General features: G+C 38.3%; 1 protein-coding gene across 1 annotated transcript; it reads left to right on the forward strand.

Moving 5' to 3' along the window:
- Positions 1-1,405: 1,405 nt before the first annotated feature.
- Positions 1,406-20,285, forward strand: GCLM (glutamate-cysteine ligase modifier subunit). Its single transcript, XM_032361225.1, has 7 exons — positions 1,406-1,975; positions 6,884-6,949; positions 8,250-8,334; positions 12,548-12,607; positions 13,821-14,023; positions 15,159-15,273; positions 18,881-20,285. Exons 1-7 carry the CDS (start codon positions 1,850-1,852, stop codon positions 19,048-19,050), a joined length of 825 nt encoding a protein of 274 aa, XP_032217116.1. The 5' UTR covers positions 1,406-1,849; the 3' UTR covers positions 19,051-20,285.
- Positions 20,286-21,217: the final 932 nt, after the last annotated feature.

Below are 21,217 nucleotides of genomic sequence, written 5' to 3' on the forward strand. Positions count from 1 at the left end.
AGTGGACTGTAAGGGAGAAAGAGTGGAAGCATTACTAATAGGAGCTCTCACTTACTGAACCTTTGACATGAGCCAAATACTCTACCAAGGGCTTTTAGTAAGCTGATTCCTCACTTCTACTCAGTGTGGTACATACTATATCAGGGGGAAACATGGCACCTGGCTGTAGGTCAAAATGGTCAATTACCAGCAATTTCATATGGTTTAAACTATCATCTGGCCCAGATTTGAGAAAGTGAAACAGAGAGACTAAGTAACCTAAGTTAAAATAGCCAGTACCTGGTAAAGACAGGTTTGCAAGCCAAACAGCTTTATGTCCGTGACCGATAGGCTATATACATTCCCAGAAAGAAATCAGGTCTAATAGTTTAGGAGGAACAACCTCTAAATTTTAATCAAGAATTATTTCCATGGGGGGAAAAAAAGAATTATTTCTGTGGTATTAGAGAATATACAAGGAGTCAAAATGTGATGCCACAGGAAATTCAACATAAGGATCAAATGTTTATATTAATTAAAATACCCCATGTTTGTTCCTGCTTCTTGGCATTACCCTTCTCTTCAAAGAATTTTTACCTTCATTCAGCCAACAAATATTTACTCAAAATCAGGCTCGGTCTCTAACCACCTACAAGAAGGAGCTTCTTTTCCACTTCACCCCGAATTCTTACCAACTGGAATTTATCCTGTAATAGAATTTTACCTTTTAATAGACCTGATTTCTTTTAACAAAGGTAAAAGTTTCTTGGGGAAAGCTCAATAAATGTTCAATTTGAGAGTCTATCACGTCTACCGTACATGAAAATTAATAGGAGGAAAGAATCACAACCATGTCTAGGGGAATGGCTGGTAAAATCCCTGATCTCACCGGATGCAGTGTTCTCTTTCATCTGAACTCATCTGGAAACTGCCCTAAGATACTCTTTCATATGCTTAGGCCTTATCTTTGGAACTGGAGTTTTAGCTTCCCAAAGGCAAAGATTAAGTCTTACTCGTGGACTTCACACCCTGTCCAGCAAATCGTGTAAGTCATTAGACCTGTAATGAATGAACATGAAGAAAAACACGCAGCTCCCGGGGAAAGACCGTGAGAAAGAAAATGAACTAAGAGGGTAAACAAGCAGTGAAGCGGCACTTTGCCTTAACAGCCGCTTTTGAGAACAAAACCCAGCTAATATTTCAAAGCCTTGGTAGGGGATTTCGCTGTCTTTTTAAAGAGGTGTGGAAGGAAATCACCAGCGCGACCGCCCATTGGCTGGGAGGCGAGATCGCGAGCGCCGCGGGCGAAGCTAGGCGGAGGGGGCACAGGCCCGCGCGCCGTCTTCTGACCGGCAGGGGGAGCCCTGCCGAGCGCCGAGCGCCGAGCGCCGCGTCCCGCGCCGCCCCGCCCCGCGCGCCCCGCGCTCGCGCCGCCGCGCGCCCTCCACCCGGCGCCACGCCCGCCACAGGCCAAGGGCCGGTCACCCGCGGGCGGGCGTGGGTCCCGCTGCTCTCTCGGCGCCCCGCCCCGCCCGGCCCCGCCGTGGGACGGGTAACGGTTACCAAGCACTTTCTCAGGCGCGATTTCTGCTTAGTCATTGTCTTCCAGGAAACGGTCCCTTCAGTTGGGAGTCAACTCTAGGGCGGCCGCCGCAGTAGCAGCAGCAGCAGCAGCCGCCGCGGCCAGCGCGTCCTTCCCTTCCGCCACCGTCCGGCCTCCCTCGGTCCCGAGCGCAGGCCGAGGTCCCGCCGCGTGGGGCGGCCAGCCTCGCGCTCGGCTCTCCGGCCTCGGGCACCGCGTCCTGCGGGGCGGCCTCCTTCCTCGCCTGCGGCCCCGTTGCCGCCTGGCCCGCCTCCGTCGGCCGCTGCCATGGGCACGGACAGCCGCGCGGCCGGGGCGCTGCTGGCGCGGGCCCGTACCCTGCACCTGCAGACGGGGAACCTGCTCAACTGGGGTCGCCTGCGGAAGAAGTGCCCGTCCACGCACAGCGAGGAGGTGAGAGACGCGGGGCTCCCGGGGCAGGCCGCGGGCCGGGCGGCTCCCAGAGGGAAGCAGCGCCCGGCGGGGAAGGCGGGCGGGCTCCGGGCGCCGGGTGAGGCGCGCTCCTGCGCTTCGCCGGCGCGGGGAGGCTGGGGCCGCCGGGGTTGCGACGTCGCCTCCAAACCTGTAGTGGGGGCCGCGTGCCTTAAAACACTTGGCAGGTGCAAATTCATCCCGAGGGACGCGTCTTTCGTACTCCTGGCCGACGGCCGAACTCGCCAACGTACTGGACCCCTCTTCGTTGCGAGGGCCAGGGGGGTGCAGAGAGGACCAGCACCTCCCTCCTGGCCTCTCCCCCGCCTTCCCCCCACACCGCGACAGGTGAAGACGTAGGGTTCAGAGGTTCGCTTTTCTAGGGTTCAGGTGAAGGTAGTAGTAATAATCCACTGAGCTCTGAGGCTGTTGGCAGTAGTCACTCTGTTGCTACGAGATAAAGGACTTACATTCGACTTTGGAATAAGGTATGCATTTTTCTTGCTGCAATTTAATCTTCCTCACCGTATTTGCCTGAAGGCTCATCACTAGTTTAAGGTGGCAGAGACGAATCTGGAATTCTACCTGTGCTACATATTCGGGCCGCAGCGGCTCCTTCCTGAGCGGAGAGTCAGAATGCCCAGTGAACTGGGGAGGCATACCGCTGGTATGGGACGGTGTCGGTGCTGAAAAATAACCGTGAATAAAAGCAAACCTTTAATTTAGAAGCTGTGTGACTTTGGGAAAGTTACCTTCTCTGAGTCTGTTTACATAACTTCGAAGTTGGATAATGGTAGTCTTCATCAACTCACTGTGAGGATTAAAAGAGGTAATCTAGGACAACGCTCACCGTGGAAGCATTTATCTCCCTTTTTACCAAGATTTTATCTGTTTATTTGTTAGAGCACACGTAGGCAGAGCAGCAAGCAGAGGGAGAGGGAGAAGCAAGTTCCCCGCTGAGCAGAGAGCCCAATGGTGGGGCTGGATCTCAGGGCTCTAGAATCATGACCCTAGCTGAAGGCAGACACTTAACCGACTGAGCCACCCAGGCGCCCCTTTTTATCAAGATTTTAAACAAATCTTGATTAAAAGAAAAATGTCCTATGCCATATTATAGTATCAGCTGTATTCCTAGGCAGTTTGGGCTCTTTTATATAAGATGTTGGTGATATACTATGCAGCAGCCCATGGCATCCCTCTGAGTATGCTCTGGGCCTGTGACCACCCATCAGATGAGAACTCTTGGTCCTCCCATCCAAGTACTAACCAGGCCCGACCCTGCTTAGCTTCCGAGATCAGACGAGATCGGGCGCGTTCAGGGTGGTATGGTCGTAGACAGAACTCTTGGTCCTAACTTGAATAAGAACCAAACTCTGTACCATTATTGGTGACCAGGTTCCATCCCTCTCAGTCTGTATACCTTTTTTGTTTAAACCGCCCCCACTTTGACTATTTCTCCCCCCAAAAAATATTTCTAGATTTAGTTCTGTTCTTTCAATTTCCTCCCAGAGATCCTGGTTCAATATACCATTTTCCATATATACTGACTACTGGGTGAAATTTTTGCTCTCTTGTTTCACTACAGCAAGCTTTAAAGTAGTGGCCTTGGAAATGTTTTGACTTTCACAAAGCCAGTAAGAAATTTTACCTTACAATGTAGTTCATAGTCCATAAGGACAGAAAGTAGGATGAGTGGTTTGCCTTGGGCCTGAGTAAGAAGGGGTGGGTAGTGATTGCTAGTGGACACATGGACATGTTCTAAAATTGGATAGTGGTGATGGCTGCACAGCTCTGTAAAACTCTTCACAAACCCTTTAGAAAACATGGAATCGTGCACTTAAAATAAGTGAATTTTGTGTGTAAATTATACTTCAATAAAGTGCTAAATCTATCTCAAAGGTTTTATGGATATATTAACCTTTAGTATATACAGTGTATTCTGCCTTTTTTAATCCTATTTTAATTTTTAAAAACTATTTCTTTTTTTAAATTTTTTTATTTTTTTAAATATTTTATTTATTTATTTGACAGACAGAGATCACAAGTAGGCAGAGAGGCAGGCAGAGAGAGAGAAGGAAACAGGCTCCCCGCTGAGCAGAGAGCCTGATGTGGGGCTCGATCCCAGGACCCTGGGATCATGACCTGATCCGAAAGCAGAGGCTTTAACCCACTGAGCCACCCAGGCGCCCTTAAAAACTATTTCTTAAGGTAGTGAGTCACACTCCACCGTTTGAAAAACATTGTTCAAAGGACTAAATCTAGTTTGGTTTTTTCGGGGGGAGGTGCTACATAAGAGGGACAAAATCAGATAGACAACATTTGAGGAAAACTTGAAGATAGGGCAGCATATTGTAGGAAAAAAGACAGTTTAGTAAGGAGAGACATTTTTTTTCCATGTAAAACAAAACAAAACTTTATAACAGACAGAGCTCCAAATTGGGATATGCTACTTGAAGCAGTTCAGCCTTGTGGAATAAAGAAACTGAATAAATTACCATTAAGAAAATCTAAACATTGAGTAGAGAGTTAGATTAGGTTTCCTAAAAGATCTCTCTTAGTTCTAATGTGTATTTTTTTAAATTCCATTATCTTTATTTAAAGATGTTTTTTTCTATTTATTTTTTGTTTGACAGAGATCATAAGTAGGCAGGCTGGCAGAGAGAGAGGAAGGGAAGCAGACTCCCTGCAGAGCAGAGAGCCCGGATTTTTTTTTTTTTTTTCACTAGAACTTTATGAAATCAAATCTTGTTTTTTAAATGAGCCATTATAGAACTGTTTTGCTCAGTTCTTTAAGAGTATTTGGGCAGGTGAATCATAAAATATATTTAAAATTCTTATAAGGGGCGCCTGGGTGGCTCAGTGGGTTAAGCCGCTGCCTTCGGCTCAGGTCATGATCTCAGGGTCCTGGGATCGAGTCCCACATCGGGCTCTCTGCTCGGCGGGGGGCCTGCTTCCCTTCCTCTCTCTCTGTGATCTCTTCCCTTCCCCTCTCCTACTGTGATCTCTCTCTGTCAAATAAATAAATAAAATCTTTAAAAAATAATAATAAAAAAAAATAAAATTCTTATAAGGTTCCAGATCTTATGATATCCTACATTATGATATTTACTTCAGTGATCCTATGCATATTTGATAAAAATGAAGAGAACAAAATACAAAGTTAATGATATGTCAATATAGATAATAAAAGATTAGAAATAATTATGTTTGTGATACAACCAATGAATTTCTCATCATAACATTGTTTTGTGATTTGTCCTGACATTTTGCCCAATCCAAGATTAATTAAATGATTTCAAGAGGGGGCTGAATACTCTGAAAATGTACTTACCTTCCTGAATTGAGCTTTTTATCAGGAAAGCCTTAAGTATGCAAGTAAGCCACCCTTCCAGAGGAAAATTTTAAAATTCTACCAAATTTGAGCCAAATTATTTGAGCCAAATTATTCCTGATAGAATTGTTAACTTCTAGTCCTGCTGCCCCATCTTTTACCATTTTTGAAAAGAATATTGACTTGTAATTCTGTCTGGAATAATTATCAACTAATTTTTATTTAGTATCTTAAATTTAGTTATAAATACATTTCCCCTGAAGATAGAGACATTGTAGATTGAATTCATGTGGGTTAATATGAATGGAAGATACCGTTTTTGTTGTGGTTTATGAAGTATAATGTAGATGACTGAGCTCTCAAACTGATAAACCACTTATCCCTTGTAATTATCTGTACTAAGATAAAAGCAGTCGAGTGCTGTGTCAGTTTTTATCACCAGAAATCATAGATCAGTGAGTTCAGAAGTTTAGTCCTTGTTATTGCTACAAGGAAAGTGCTTTTGCAGTTACTCATTTATTTTTTTCATTGATTGACCACAGAATGCAAAGCACCTTGTCCTCGATGTTCATAAAGTAGTGATTTCACATTGTTCCTGTTGCCCATTAGCGGTCATAAATCAGTTTGGTGAGCCATAGAACAGCATGTTTTTTTTTCTCTAATTAATAGAATAGAAGCCATCAGAGTGCCTCACGTGTAATGAACATAACGTTTTGTAAATTTTTTGTTCTGTTATATGTATTTAGGCCCTTACTCTCTATATGAATGTATGTAGGTCTTAACTTTGGTGCTTTATCAGACAAGTCTGAAATACACTGTCATAAGAAATGAAAGATGCATGAACAATTTAATGGATTTACAACATACCATAATGTTAGTGTAAATAAGTTTGTACAAGAAAACACTGAAGACCAGTTGGAGGTATACGTGTTAGGAAATGATACGTGGACTGACATTATGCAAGTTGACTTACGTAAGATAGGACTGTGGTGGTTGTCAGACGTTACATGCTGATTTCTTGGGATGCTTGTTAAAATGCAAGTTCTGCTGCCCTTAGAGTAATTCAGCAGTCTAGGATGGGGCTCAGGAACTGGAATTTTTAATGAACACGTCAGGTGAATAATGGAGTTCTTCTGGCCACACTTAGAGTCATTTATTTGTCTTTAAGGATTCTCTCATAGTGGTTAATATTAATTTTAGTCAGGCTCCCTGAACTTGAATTCATGTTCCTCTATTTATAAACTTTATTCTTGAAAAATTTCGTTTCATTGTGAATGCTTTTATGTCTCAAAGCCTTATTTAAACTTTCATTGGTACAAAGACACTTTAAAAATAGATTACTGTTTTACTTCAACATTTGAAGGTTAAGATGAAAACAGATATAAACTTGTCCTTGTTGAAGAAAATGTAAACCCCACAGAACTAAAATTTTGGTTTTTATGGTTTTTCCTATCCACATCTTTTTCAACTAATTTATCAAATTAGTATATTCTTGCTGTAGAGGTACAGCAGAGTGTATAGAGTTTGATTAATGGTTTCAAAATGCATTCCTTTTACAGCTTCGAGATTGTATCCAAAAGACCTTGAATGAGTGGAGTTCCCAAATCAGCCCTGATTTGGTCAGGGTAAGTAAAATGTGAATGAAGAAATTATGTAGGTCAAAAGGAAAATGCAGTAAGCAGGAAATTAATTTCCCCAATTTTGATGGGGAAGTCAAATAGGCAATTAGCACAAAATTCCCTGTAGCTGATTTACTGAGTTGGCTGTCTGACCCAGTATGCTTAAGCATAAAACATAAAATCCAGGGTGTGTCACCAACTCTGCAACTAGACTAGATACCAGGATTCTCTGTGCTTAATTCCCATCACACTTTCTTCACTGTGTTCCAGTTTATATTTGGTCTAATAAAGAAATGACTATTTAACAGTTTTGGTTGTTAAATTGCTTTGGTAGAGTATCATAATAATATACTGACTAGAAATAATTTTTTAATGTCAGTTTTGAGGGAAACACTGGGTATTTCATTAAGTGTTAATAAATGACTTACCATAAATGTTAATATACAGACCACCTGTCTGCAAACCATTCTTTGGAATCCAGCTGAGCCAAAGGCTCATAACAAATTACGCTGGCTACTTTAAAACTATGGACGAGGGTATGTGCTGGAAGGAGTTGTTGCTGTGGGCATTCTGCAAGTGTAAACTGTATAGCAGCTAGGCAGATGTTGATTAATGTCTTCTATCAGTCTCTGTTTCTCTGAAATGACCATTTGCCTTTATTTATGCAAGACTGACAAAAGCTTACTAAGCCCTTGATATGTGCCAGGCATTGTAATGTGCTCAAGAATTATGGGAAAGTCCTCACTGTTTACTTTGTTTCAATCTTGTAAATGTGAGTTAATATAGTTCTGATTTATATGTACTATCATCTTAACATTTTCCTCATAAATTATTAATTATAATGCATTGGAATTGCCTTTACTTTTTTTATTGCGCTCAGAAAAAAAGTATTGGTTTAAAATGTTTGTGATTAATATAGGAAGCTTTTAACACGTCTTTATGCAGAATGGGTAAATATTTATTATTTTTCATTGCTTTCATATTTTAAGTAAAATTATATACTGTGTTAGTAGTTCTAACTCCTCACATGCTGCCCCCCCCACCATTTGTTTGGGTTTTTTTGATCATGCATTCCTTTGAGCACCTGATCAAAATGAGATCCTCTTCCCCAGAAAATAGACACACACAGAGCATTTTACCTTTGTTTCAGGGCTTTACAAACCTTATGAAGCCCATCCAGACATCAGGTAAAGAACCCTGTTATCTTATGGGTTTCCTGTTTCTAAAGGGCATTATGGACAATAGAAAACATATAGCTAATTAAAAACATTAATTTTATATTTATTGTAAACATTGTTTATTATAGGAATTTCCAGATGTCTTGGAATGTACCGTATCTCATGCAGTAGAAAAGATAAATCCTGATGAAAGAGAAGAAATGAAAGTTTCTGGTAAATCCAGCCTTTACAACTTATTTTCTTATGCAGTGGAAATGATAGTGAGGTTTTGTCAGGCAGGGAGGAAAAGCCTTTCTTTGCTTCTGGTAAAGAGTGACTCAGTCACTAAGTGTGAGAAATATAAAGATTCTTTTTTAAAAACATTTTATTTATTTATTTGAGATAGATAGCAAGTGAGTGAGGGAGAGAGAAAGAGAGCGCGCGAGTGCGCACAAGTGGGGAGAAGTGGGAGAAGCAGACTCTGCTGAACAGGGAGCCTGACATGGTGCTTGATCCCAGGACTCTGGGGGCATGACCTGAGCTGAAGGCAGACACTTAGCCAACTGAGCCACCCAGGCGCCCCTATATATTCTTTTTTAAACATAATGGAAACTCCCAAGAGAAAGTTATAGGAGGTCAGTTTTGGCTCCTTAAGTGGAGTCAGAAGAGGACTTCACCTTCCTATTCTTCATCATGGTCTCATTAATTTATATGTCAGACTTCAGGAAAACTAAGGTGGAGGAAACGGAAAGAATAAAGGGAAGGCTTAATAAGAGCAGTGTCTGTCCAAAGCAAGCATAGGCCCTTCCTTCCTGGTGGAAAAGTGCTGAGCAATGGCTGAAGTTGTCTGGAAGTATAGTCGGAAGTCTGGGCAACAAGTCGCATGAAGAGAAATAAAATCCATGTTATACCCATTCAACAAATGTATCGAGTAATTATTTATGAGAGACCATGCTAAGCTCAAGGAATAAAAAAAATGAAGAGATGAGCTGTTCTTGCCCTCAGCTTACAGTCAGCATAGAATAGTCATTAAAAGCTTAAACTTAACTAGATTGAAATTCTTTGGTATGCAGATTACTGACTGGTATAATCTTGGGCTAACAAGTTATGTGACCTCTCTGAGCCTCATTTTCTCATCTGTAAAATAGGGATGCGTCTGTTTCACAGGATTCTTTGTAAATTAGATAAAAATTTTTTAAAATGCACTTAGCACAGTGCTTAGCAAAAAGTTAAGTGCTGGGGCACCTGGGTGGCTCAGTGGGTTAAAGCCTCTGCCTTCGGCTCAGGTCATGATCCCAGGGTCCTGGGATCGAGCCCCGCATCGGGTTCTCTGCTCAGCAGGGAGCCTGCTTCCTCCTCTCCCTCTGCCTGTTTCTCTGCCTACTTGTGATCTCTGTCTGTCAAATAAATAAATAAAATCTTTAAAAAAAAAAAAAAAGTTAAGTGCTAAGTAGCTGTTAACTTACTACCATTTGTAGTTTCGTGTTGGTTGTTATTTTTGATTAGCGTGGACATGTAAGATGAGATAGGGCATTGTTTTTTTGACTCCATAATTACCACTTATTGAGTCCTGTTTTATACCAGGCACCATACTTAGTGCATTTTGGTTACATTTCTTCACATGATTCTCAAAACGATTCTACAAGGTAGAATTATCCCCATTGCACAAGAGATGTTAAATAACTTGAAAGTTGTCATATAACCAGTAAGTGGTTGAACCGGGAATCCATCCAGGTATGCCTGACTCCAAAACCCATTTCTTTCTATTACTTTCACATTGCTTTTTGTGTTGGAAAGGAACTAAAAGCAACCTCTTCTCTGTGGTTGATTGCAGTTCCTCATGGTTTAGATCCATCTTGAAGCTCTTACGGGTTGTTCTCCGTTCTTAGAAGGCTTGAAATTTTTGATATATCAAAATTCTCCCCATATGAAGAGCTTTCCTTTCTCTACCAAGAATGCCTCTCGTTTCAGAGAAAGGAGACCATTTCTAATGGCACAAATTCGTGGCAAGAGGGATAGTGGTAGGGAGGGTTTCATGGAATATAATTATTGGAGCTATGGGTGAATTAAAGTGGTTAAGATTGGGGCGCGTGGGTGGCTCAGTGGGTTGGAGCCTCTGCCTTCGGCTCGGCTCGGGTCGTGGTCCCAGGGTCCTGGGGGTTCTCTGCTCAGCGGGGAGCCTGCTTCCTCCTCTCTCTCTCTCTCTGCCTGCCTCACTGCCTACTTGTGATCTCTGTCAAGTAAATGGATGGACTCTTTTAAAAAAGAGTCATTTTAAAGTGGTGAAGATTGACTCTTACCTGGTTGGTAGGGGAGTGGTGATGACTTTTAAATAGAGAAATCCAGTGAGGAAAACAATGCTTTAAGAAGATTATCTAGCAGTAGAAAGGAAAGGACAAATAAATGTACAAGGTAAATTTGTTATGTTTGTTGAATACATATTTACACTGTATACAATTTACATATAGATATTTCATTAGCCCCCTTTTCTCTCCATTCCCTTTTCTGATTTTCTCTACTACTACTCTACCTATTTGTCTACTGAGTAAATTTAGAGTTTGAACAGTGAATTTACATAAAGTAAATCTATATAAATAAATTTGAGTTTGAATCAAGTTAAAGCCTCAATTTTAATAGAAAACTACTCTGCTTTCCTGGTAACCAAAGAAATGCCAATTAATGCAGTCCTGGATAAGTATATATTATACATACTAAATTGGCAAAAACTATATTTTTGATAGTGTCGTACGTTGTTAGGAGAGCATTTTTTTTTTTAAGATTTTATTTATTTATTTGACAGAGATCACAAGTAGGCAGAGAGGCAGGCAGAGAGAGAGGAAGGGAAGCAGGCTCCCTGCTGAGCAGAGAGTCCAATGCGGGACTCCATCCCAGGACCCTGGAATCATGACCTGAGCTGAAGGCAGAAGCTTTAACCCACTGAGCCACCCAGGCGCCCCAAGAGAGCAATTCTTAAGTTTTAATTAAGTTTAGTGGCTAGTTAAAGTTAAGTTTTTAGTTAAGTTTTAGTTGGCTAGTAAACTGGTACAAATCCTTTTATATAAAAGTAGGAAATAAGTAAAATAGAACAAAATTCAGGACACCTGGGTGCTCAGTCAATTTTGGCTCAGGTCCTAATCTCAGAGTCCTAGGATTGGGCCTACATCCTGCCATGCTCAGTGGGGAATCTGCCTCTCCCTCTCCCTCTGCACCTCCTCCAGGTCATGCTCGCTCTCTCTCTCTCTTTCTCTCAAATAAATAAATAAAATCTTTAACAACAACAACAAAATCCACAAAGAAGAGCATACCTTTTGACTCATACACATTTCTGACAGTTTGCCCTTGGGAAATGCTTCAGCAGAAAGTTGAACAAAGTAACAAGATGTTTATTTTAGCATTGTATGTGATTAAAAAAAACTGGAACTAATGTAAATGTTCAAAAAGTAGGAAATCATTTGAATTATACCCTATCAAAATTACAGAATAATGTTTAACTGTTAAAAATTAGTATGTAAAAAAAAATTAGTATGTAAAATTATTCATTAAAAATAGAGTAAACAAAAACCTAGAGAGTGACTGCATTCAGTGATGAGACTGTTGGCAATTTTTTTTTAGTCTGTCTTTCTACTCTTGGGTTTTTCTCATCTCTGTTTTTCCCCCATTTTTTAAAATTTAAGTTCAGTTAATTAACATATAATGTATTGCTAGTTTTGGAGGTAGAGTTCAATTGAGTCATCAGTCTTATATAAGACCCAGGGCTCCTTACATCACTTGCCCTTCCCAAGGCCCATTGCCCAGTTACCACATTCCCCAACGCCCCTCCGCTCAGTTTTTCTCATTTCTAGAGTGAATTTATATTACTACTATGATTTAAAAAAAAAAATTCAAAAGAACGAAAAACTTCATAAAGTAGTAAAAAAATATAAAGGTAAACTAAATAGAAGTAGAATAAATGTTATACCCTGCCCCATATGACCAAAAGCTAGAAGCTAATGTCTAAAAATTAAAATGACTGTATTAGGAAGGTGGGATTGTGAGGTTTTCTTTTTGTTTTTCTTCACATTACAAGCAATTTTAGCATAGCCTTTTATTTTAGTTTATTGGAGAATGTATGTAATATATTCCATTTCCAATAATATTTAATTCATAAAAATGTACATTTTGAGTAATTTGTATATTTGTGTGACCTGCCTTCTAATAAATGGAAAATTAGTATTTGCTTTTTTGTTTTGACAAATGGATATTTTTTGGCAATTGGCATGTAATTTAAAAATCACAATGGAAAGGTACTTTCATATCTTAAAATGAAAACCATAAAATCATGTGACTAGGAAAGAAAAGATAATTCATTCAGGATTCTCTGTCAACTTAGTGTTGTGGGCAGTGTTGATACTGTCTTGTAAAATGTTACCAAAATGTAGTAATCAGTTTTGTTTTTTTTGTTACCCAGCAAAACTCTTCATTGTAGGATCAAACTCTTCATCATCGATGAGAAATGCAGTTGACATGGGTAAGCAAAAACTTTTTACCTCCATAACTTTATTTTTTTTTTAAAGATTTTTTTTATTGGACAGAGAGGGAGACAGCAGGAGAGGGAGCACAAGCAGGGGGAGTGGGAGAGGGAGAAGCAGGCTCCCCGCTAAGCAGAGAGCCTGATGCAGGTCAGTTCCAGAACCCTGAGATCATGTCCTGAGCTAAAGGCAGATGTTTAACCGATTGAGCCACTCAGGCACCCAACCTTCATAACTTTAAATTAGTGTATGTGTATTAGTGTAGGTGTATTAGTTATATCTTGTGTTCAGGACCAGGTGAAAAAGAAGATGAGCTCATTCCAACTTTACTTTTTAAAGTTCTAGCCTAATTTCTTAAGACTTCTGTCAGATCATATGGACTTGTAGGTTCATATTTTGATATATATGAGGAGCATAAAAGATGTAACGTAATTGTTAACTATATGTTTGGAGATGAAGTTCTCCTTAACCATATTTCTTAGCCCTTATAGTACTATAGATAAAACCCCATGACCTACCATCGCCACAGTAGTAAAGCAAACATTCTCATCTTTGTTTACTTGGTTAGATTATTGTGATATTACAATTCAACGTTTTTTCTTTTAAAATATTCTTCCAGTATTATAGGTGTTAAACACTTAAATAATTAGCTCTTTACTGTAACTATGGAATAAACAATAATCATTTAAAATAAACCCTTTAAATTATTTTTACAGAAATTAAATTATCTACCTCTATAAATATAGATTAGGACCATAAATTTAGTTTTTCAGAGTCTCAAAGCTGTTGTTTGCTGTGACTATCAGTTACAGAATATGAGGTCAGAATTCTTGTGATCATCCATAGAAGATACTATTAGAACTGGAGAAGAAAATTTGAAGATAAAGAAGTTACCAAAAAATTCTTGGGGCCTAGGAAACAAGGAGATTGTTCCCTTTAGAAGGACTGTCAGAGCTGTGAGTCCCCAGGAAGGAAGCAGGTCAAAGAAACTGATCAGTCTGCCACACAGACCAAGTAGATGAACAGGGATTTGTAATTTTTTAAGGGATGGCAGTGTTCTAAATGGTAGGTAAATTATGAAATTGAATGAAATAATCCAAATAAGAAAACCAGTGAACTTTACGGACAAAATTTAGTGGGATACATGAGGGACATTAGAAATACTTGTTTTCATTATGTAGCAAATATTTATCCTATTTTCCTTCACATCAGCCTGTTCAGTTCTTGGAGTCGCACAGCTGGATTCTGTGATCATTGCTTCACCTCCTATTGAAGATGGAGTTAATCTCTCCTTGGAGCATTTGCAGCCTTACTGGGAAGAATTAGAAAACTTGGTTCAGAGCAAAAAGATTATTGCGATAGGTACCTCGGATCTAGACAAAACTCAGTTGGAACAGCTGTATCAGTGGGCACAGGTAAAGCACAGCTGGATCACAAGTTCTCTGGGAGGGGCCTGTCCTTTAGTCTTTGCTTCACACTCTTCAGTGTTGTGCTGGACACTCATGGGGGGCTATTCTAAATGCAGTTTGGCAAGCTTTATCTAAAGCACTGGCCTTTTTCATCTCAAATGTATATTTAATTGACCTTAGTATTAATCTCATTCAAAAGGAGTGAAAAAAGCACTAGAAAATGTGTGCTGAAGTGTTTATAGCCAAAATGAATTCAGACTATTTCCTTCAGTTTTACTTTTGTTATAAAAATACTATATTTTTCCTTAGATATGGTTAGGTCTTGGTTCTGATTTCTTAGGTGAGGGAATATCACATGGAACAAATAATTTGCTCTTATTTGAAAGTATAAAAGACTTTTGGTTCAAGAATTCAGTAAGGAATAGGCGTCACAAATTAATCACTACCACCCTCTGGCCTCTAATCACGTACAGTATTATTTAGGGAAGGTACTTACCAGTATTTTACCTTTACTCTTTGTATTTTTCTTTATTCCTTTTACTTGATCCCCAGCCTTCTCTTTGCAGAGCTTTCAGTTTCTTATAGACGGGAAGACCTTAGAGAAAGTATTGTCCCTTCTCCCTTTAATTTAGTGAGAGCCAGAATATGGCTAAGATTCCGCTAGAGAGACTTGGGTGATGTGGAATGTATCTGTAAATTAACTAGAGCAGCTATTAGAAATTATCTAATTCTTTTTCAAAATGTGCCTGATTTATAACTGTATTTTATACTTTAATGCTAAATGTTCTTATCATTTCTATTTGATCCTTTACCTTTAAGACCTGTTCCCTCATTAGCTGGAATCATCACTTAGAACCATGTTTGTTTCTGAAGCAAATGTATTTGATTGAAGGAAAAGAGTTTCTAAGAGTATAGCACTCTATTGGCCTTCCCCCGCCTTCTAGAGCTTTCCTTTCCCTGTTACCACTAACATGAGTTTAAAAAGCATACATTAATAAGTATATTCATATAACAATGTTTTATAAATTTTAAGCACTATAAAATGGAGTCTTTCATATTTTCTAAAATTGTGTTCTTTCATTGCTTTCCACTTTTTGTAGTACTTAATTTTGTGCAATGTCATGATTCTTTTTGCTTCTAGGTAAAACCAAATAGTAACCAAGTTAATCTTGCCTCCTGCTGTGTGATGCCACCTGACTTGACTGCATTTGCTAAACAATTTGACATACAGCTATTGACTCATAATGATCCGAAAGGTAATACTGAGATTTTCATCTGTTCATTGGTCATGAGCTTTTATCTTACAAGAAGCTACTTGTTAAAATGTAATTTTTAATTTTGTACAATAAGTGTTACCTAGAACTTGTCTTCATAGTTAGTCCAAAATATATATACATTTAGTTTCAGAAAACTTTGGTCTATCAATGAGAAAATTGAAGAGATTATTTTCTGAACATCCAGTCTGTTGAAGTTTATAAATACTGTGATACACAAAAAAGACCTTGTAAGATATTCTAAATAGTATCATATAAAATCTTGTGTAGTACAGCAAAAACTGTACCAAACAGCCACTTAGTTAAAGAGGGCAAATATTTGAAAGAGAGGCAGATAAAATTTAATTTGAAATTAAAGCATCTTAGGATAGGTAATTGATTAGGTATTTTATTAGTCATTACTCTCAAGACCTGTATGTTTGGTACTAGTCAGAAACACTATTTGATTAATGAGAATGGCTTATCTGCCTTCTATAGTGTGTTTTATCAACATTTTACAGGATAAGTAGGAAAGCTAGGAAGAGAATGTTTTACATTTTATACTTATTTATTTAGCAGTCTGCCCCATTCTCATTTTTTCACTGTTTTGTAGGAAGAGGAAGAGTTTTAATAGTTTTTGCCCCTCAGATGTTAGGCATCATGCTAAATGCCTTAGAGGGATAACCTTAATCCTCACAACAGCTGAAACTACTGTTGAGGAAGTAAGAGCCTCAGAATTTAAGAAACTAGCCAAGGTCACCCAGCTGGCATGGGGCAAAGTTTAAACTTGGACTTGGTTCTGGCTGAATTGGGACCTTTCCCCCTATATTGTACTATCTTTTTGATTTGAGACATTAGCATTGTAGTATTTCAGTATGAAAACCTTACTTTCTTATTCGTTTCCATTTAATTTATACCAGAATAGGAGATAATGACTTTTGCCTCTCCCTTCATTAATTATTTTCATAAGTAATTTGAAAAAAAAAAAAAAGTCATCGTAGTGAAAATTTAACAAAGAATTTCTATGCCTAATTATTCTGAAACATAAACCATTTAATTTCCAACTTTCTGTATGTTGGCAGATACCATATCATTTATCTGTTTACTTTTGGAGGGGCCTGGCGGAGGCTCTTCCAATAGTCATTATTATCAACAGCTGGTGGATGCGCCTGCATCCCCTTCTAGCTCCACTTGAAAAAAACCCTTTCCTTTTTCTAGTAGGAAAGGAAATAGGAAAAGACTAAGGTGTCTGGTATTTTATTTCATTGGTATCTAGATATTAGCTTGAGAGTATGTGCTAATGCATTGTTGTTATTACAAAATATATTGCATATACATATGAGAAGAGAGGTTTAATCCTTTTTGGTATGTTTTTGCCTTAATGACATAACTTGACATTTGAATGTCTTCCTATTTTAATCCTAAACCCTTTGATTAGAATTTATAGGGTGATCCTGCTTATACCATTAATGAATCCATGAAGCAGTTCTTTTTCTTAAAAATTTAATGGTGTTTATTAATTCTAAAGAGCTCATATAGTTAATTTAAAAGTATGTAGTTAAGTTGATGAAGAGCATAGCTCTTATGTGTCACATTTTATTTTTTAAGCAATCAATTTGTAAAACATTTAACTCTACTTGTCATCTAAAAAGGAGTTATGTTTATAGGTCCCCTTTAAAGCCAATCAGCTATGCTAAAATTACCCTATTCTTCAGAAAGTGCTTATTTTCCATTACTCTTTGTCCTAGAAGTTGTGGTAACAGTTTTAACTACAGTAAGGATGAAATTGTGAAATAGGTGATCCTGACTCAGAACCTTCACCCTCCCCCCATTCCCATTAAATCTGATCTGCCTTATGCCTTATTCTCTCCAGGTCCTGTTCTCTGTCAGATAGACTGATAAATTCATGTTCATGTTACTTTTCCAAAAAGATGCTTGCCTTCCACTTATGAAAGCTGCCATTTACTGGCTGCATGACCTTGGGCAAGTTATCTAACCTCTCTGCCTCAGTTGCCCCCTGGAAAAGGAGACAATGTTATCTAGTAGGGTTAATATGTAGATTAAAGGAGCTAATACATGTAAAATACTCAGAAAAGTGCCTGGCACATGATAATAGCTAACATTTACTGACAGTTTACTATTGATGTTACTCAAATATCACAGCAGTTCTTTTGGGTTTGGCAGGTCCTTTAGCACTCCCAAACCATACTGTATCGATGGTCACTTAGTTTCTGTCCGGGTTGTGGGTTCTGACCTGGTAGAATCTTTCCGTATTACTTGATTGATTTAACAGACATTGGGTACCTACAGTGTTTCATTATTCAAAGTACTAGGGCTATAAGGACCAAGACAGATAAATTCCAACCCTCATGCAATTTATATTTTGATGGTAGGGGATGGACAATAAGGTGAATATTAAATGTGAGAAATGGTGGTAAGTGCTATGGAGAAAAATTGGCTGAGGGAGAAAAAGAGTGCCCAGCTTAGGGGTTGTTTTATATAGGGCAAATCAGGCCTCTCTGCTAAGGAGACATTAATCAGACCTGCAGGAAGGGTGAAAGCCTTGTGAGAATCTGGAAGAAGAGTGTTCAGGGAAGCGGGAGCAGCTGATTCAAAGGCCCCGAAGTGTGAGTGTGCTTGAGGATTTCAGGGTATAGGTATGAGGCCAGTGTGGCTGGAGAAGAGGCAGTGAACAGGGGAGTAGTACATTGGAGCAGGAGTCAAGGGCTTGGACATCAATGTGGAATTAGAAAATAATAATCTCATCAAAGCGATGAAAGTAAAAAGATAACCATTGCCAAAGAGTTTTTGAATGATTGCTGGTACTCATGAGGATATGGTAAGATGGGGACTCTAACATTATCAACTACTAATAGAAGTATCTTTTTGGAAAGCAATTGGCAATATACTGTTTATCAAGCCTTCAAAATGTACTTGTACTTCGACTTTGTCATTCCAAAGCCAGGCATGCATTTTAAAGATGTTCAGCGTAGCATTTTATTAGCAAAATACTATGAAAAACCTAAATTTTCTCGTCAATAATGAGGAAATGTATAAATTATGATAACTATATAATGTAGTATCTGGATAATTATTAAAAATGATGCTTCCACAGAATATTTAATTACATGGGAAGATTCATAATAAAAGTTGAAAAGATAAGTAAATTATGTTGTAACTACAGCATGACTTTCATTTTTTGAGATATGGAAAGGTATAGAAAGAATGTTGGAAGGATATACATGGCAATGGAAGTAATCTGTCTCTGGTTCATAGGATTATGGGTACTGTTCCTTTTTCTCCTATGTATGTACTCTCCTGTATTTTCACTGAATCTACATTAGAATTGCCTGAAAGTCTTAAAAAAAAGCAAGCTCCACTTACCAGAGGTTTTGAATCAAATAGGTGGGGTAGAAGTGTAGGGGCTTTCTGAAGAACTGCCTGGATCTTCTTGATATTCCGGTTTAGATTCCTAGCATACATGAAGGAAAAGCATATTTTATATATGATTTTGAATTGTTTCTTTGGTTGTATTTAAATGCTTACCTACATGGTAAAGTGCTGTTATTTCCCAACTTAACACTTTGCGTTTTTACTTGTTTGTTTTAAGAACTGCTTTCTGAAGCCAGTTTCCAAGAAGCTCTTCAGGAAAGCATCCCTGACATCCAGGCACAGGAGTGGGTGCCACTGTGGCTACTGCGGTACTCTGTCATTGTTAAAAGCAGAGGAATTATCAAATCCAAAGGCTACATTTTACAAGCTAAAAGAAGGGGTTCTTAACTAAGACTTAGGATCATAACCTACTGACTTGTATTTCCTTGAATATAAGATAAAATTGAGATGTATAAAAATCAGTTACTGCTTGTAAATGGTGTCATGGAGGCTGATATTCTTCAGTTATATTTGACAATGTGTTATCTGTCAAGTTTTGAATACTTTTCTTGCCTCCATATCAGTTTATTCATGTGTTTTCATTAAACTATTATTTTCTAATTGAAATTGCCTATAAAGAAAATACTTGCAATATATTTTTCCTTTATTTTTATGACTAATAGAAATCAAGAAAAATTGTTGTTAGATATATTTTGGGCTTAGGTATCAGAGTAATGTATATACATATTTTTTATTTCCAAAAATTAATTAATGGCTTCTTATTCTATAGAGTAACTAAGCAATTTAATTACAATTATAAAAACTTAAATACTGGAAGATATTTTTTCTGTTATTGATAAGATGATTATATCCCAGAGTAACTGGAGTGGCTTGGATCTACTAGTAGGGTAGATAAAATTCATTTCTTCAATACATGAATGAAAGCTTAAACTTAACTGTCCTAGCTATAGTTTACCTATAATGATGTAATCTTCTATTGTTGTGCCATATTTTCCTTGCTGTTATTTCCAAGACAAACCAAAGTAAATCTGAAAAAGACTAGAAGCTTTTAAATTATTATTTGGGGGTTTTATAAAAGCAACTGTCATCATCTCCAGATTCTTTTTAATACTTGATCCCTCCTTAATGTTTTGCTGTTCATTCAAGAATATTCAGTAAGTATTGAGTGTTTATCATGTGCTGGGCACTGTGGGCTCTGGGGAGAAGGGGGGTCACAGAGAGTCAGAATCAGTTGAGTAAAATGTGTAACATTTGCTCCTCATTAATAACTGACTCGGAGGGACCAACAGCCAGAAAAGAGTGAAAAAAATCTTTCACTCAAGGGCAACATTGTCCATTGAGACAACTTTTTTTGAGACATGGTCTTAACTATATTAAAAAGCAAAATGATATAATCAAAACTTTAAAACTAGGAGTGTTATAGATTGTTTATTATAATTCTGCATTAGTTTAAGAACCAGAAAATAGCAAATAAATAAGGTGTGGCCTTTGATATAGACTACAGGTCTCCCTAGTTCTGTAAATTTGTATCTGTAACCCAAATAGTTAGAAAAGTTCTTCAAAAACCTCTTGTATGTCAATCAGTACTTTTAAACCAGGTGTCTTAATACATGGTTTATTTTTTTAAAAAAAAGTACCATAGGGCGCCTGGTGGCTCAGTCAGTTTAGCATCTTCCTTTTGCTGAGGCCATGATCCCGGGGTCCTGAGAGTGAACCCTTCATCAGGCTCCCTACTCAGCAGCGAGTCTGCTTCTCCCTCTGCCCCTACCTCCTGCTTATGCTCTCTCTCACTCTCTCTCATGAATAAATAATGAAATCTTTAAAAAATAAACTAATATATAAAACTAATTTTGCCCAAGTTTTTCAACTTAAAAGGAAAGTGTTCCATATTCAAAATAAATACACTAGGGGCACCTGGATGGTGCAGTTGGTTAAGTGCTGGAGTCTTAGTTTGGCTCAGGTCACGATCTCAGGGTCATGAGATCAAGCCCCACATAGGGCTCTGACTCTCAGTGCCAGAATCTGCTTGGGATTCTCCCTTTCCCTCTCCCTCTGCCCCAGTGCATGTGGGTGTGCGTGTGGCAGGTGGGGGGCTCTCTCTCTCTCTCAAATAAATACATCTTTAAAAAAAAAAAAAAAAAAAGGTAAATACACCAGACTTTTCCTATCCTAAATAAGGTTTTGTAGTTTACTGTTTGGATAATTTGATCATTAAAATTATAACGTGAATTCAGCTGACTTACTTGCTATAAAATTCATTTATATATAGCCTTATATAGCCTTTATATTAATTGTATGTAATGTTATTGAATGTATATAGTTAACTTTTTTATTTGGAAATGTGCAACATTTTTTCATACAACCTAAGTGTTTAAACAAATGCTCATTTTAACTTAAGCCTAAACAGTGAATTGGTCAAGATATTTTAAGAGGGAACTTTATGTCACACTTATTCCTTTTTAAAACCCTAGACTTATAAAAATGGATTGTTCAAAGGGTTATTTTGAAAATGAAAAAAAACAACAACTTATGTTACTAATTGATCCATATCTCT

The sequence above is a fragment of the Mustela erminea genome, chromosome 10 (genome assembly GCF_009829155.1).
Source record: "Mustela erminea isolate mMusErm1 chromosome 10, mMusErm1.Pri, whole genome shotgun sequence".
Lineage (NCBI taxonomy): Eukaryota > Metazoa > Chordata > Mammalia > Carnivora > Mustelidae > Mustela > Mustela erminea.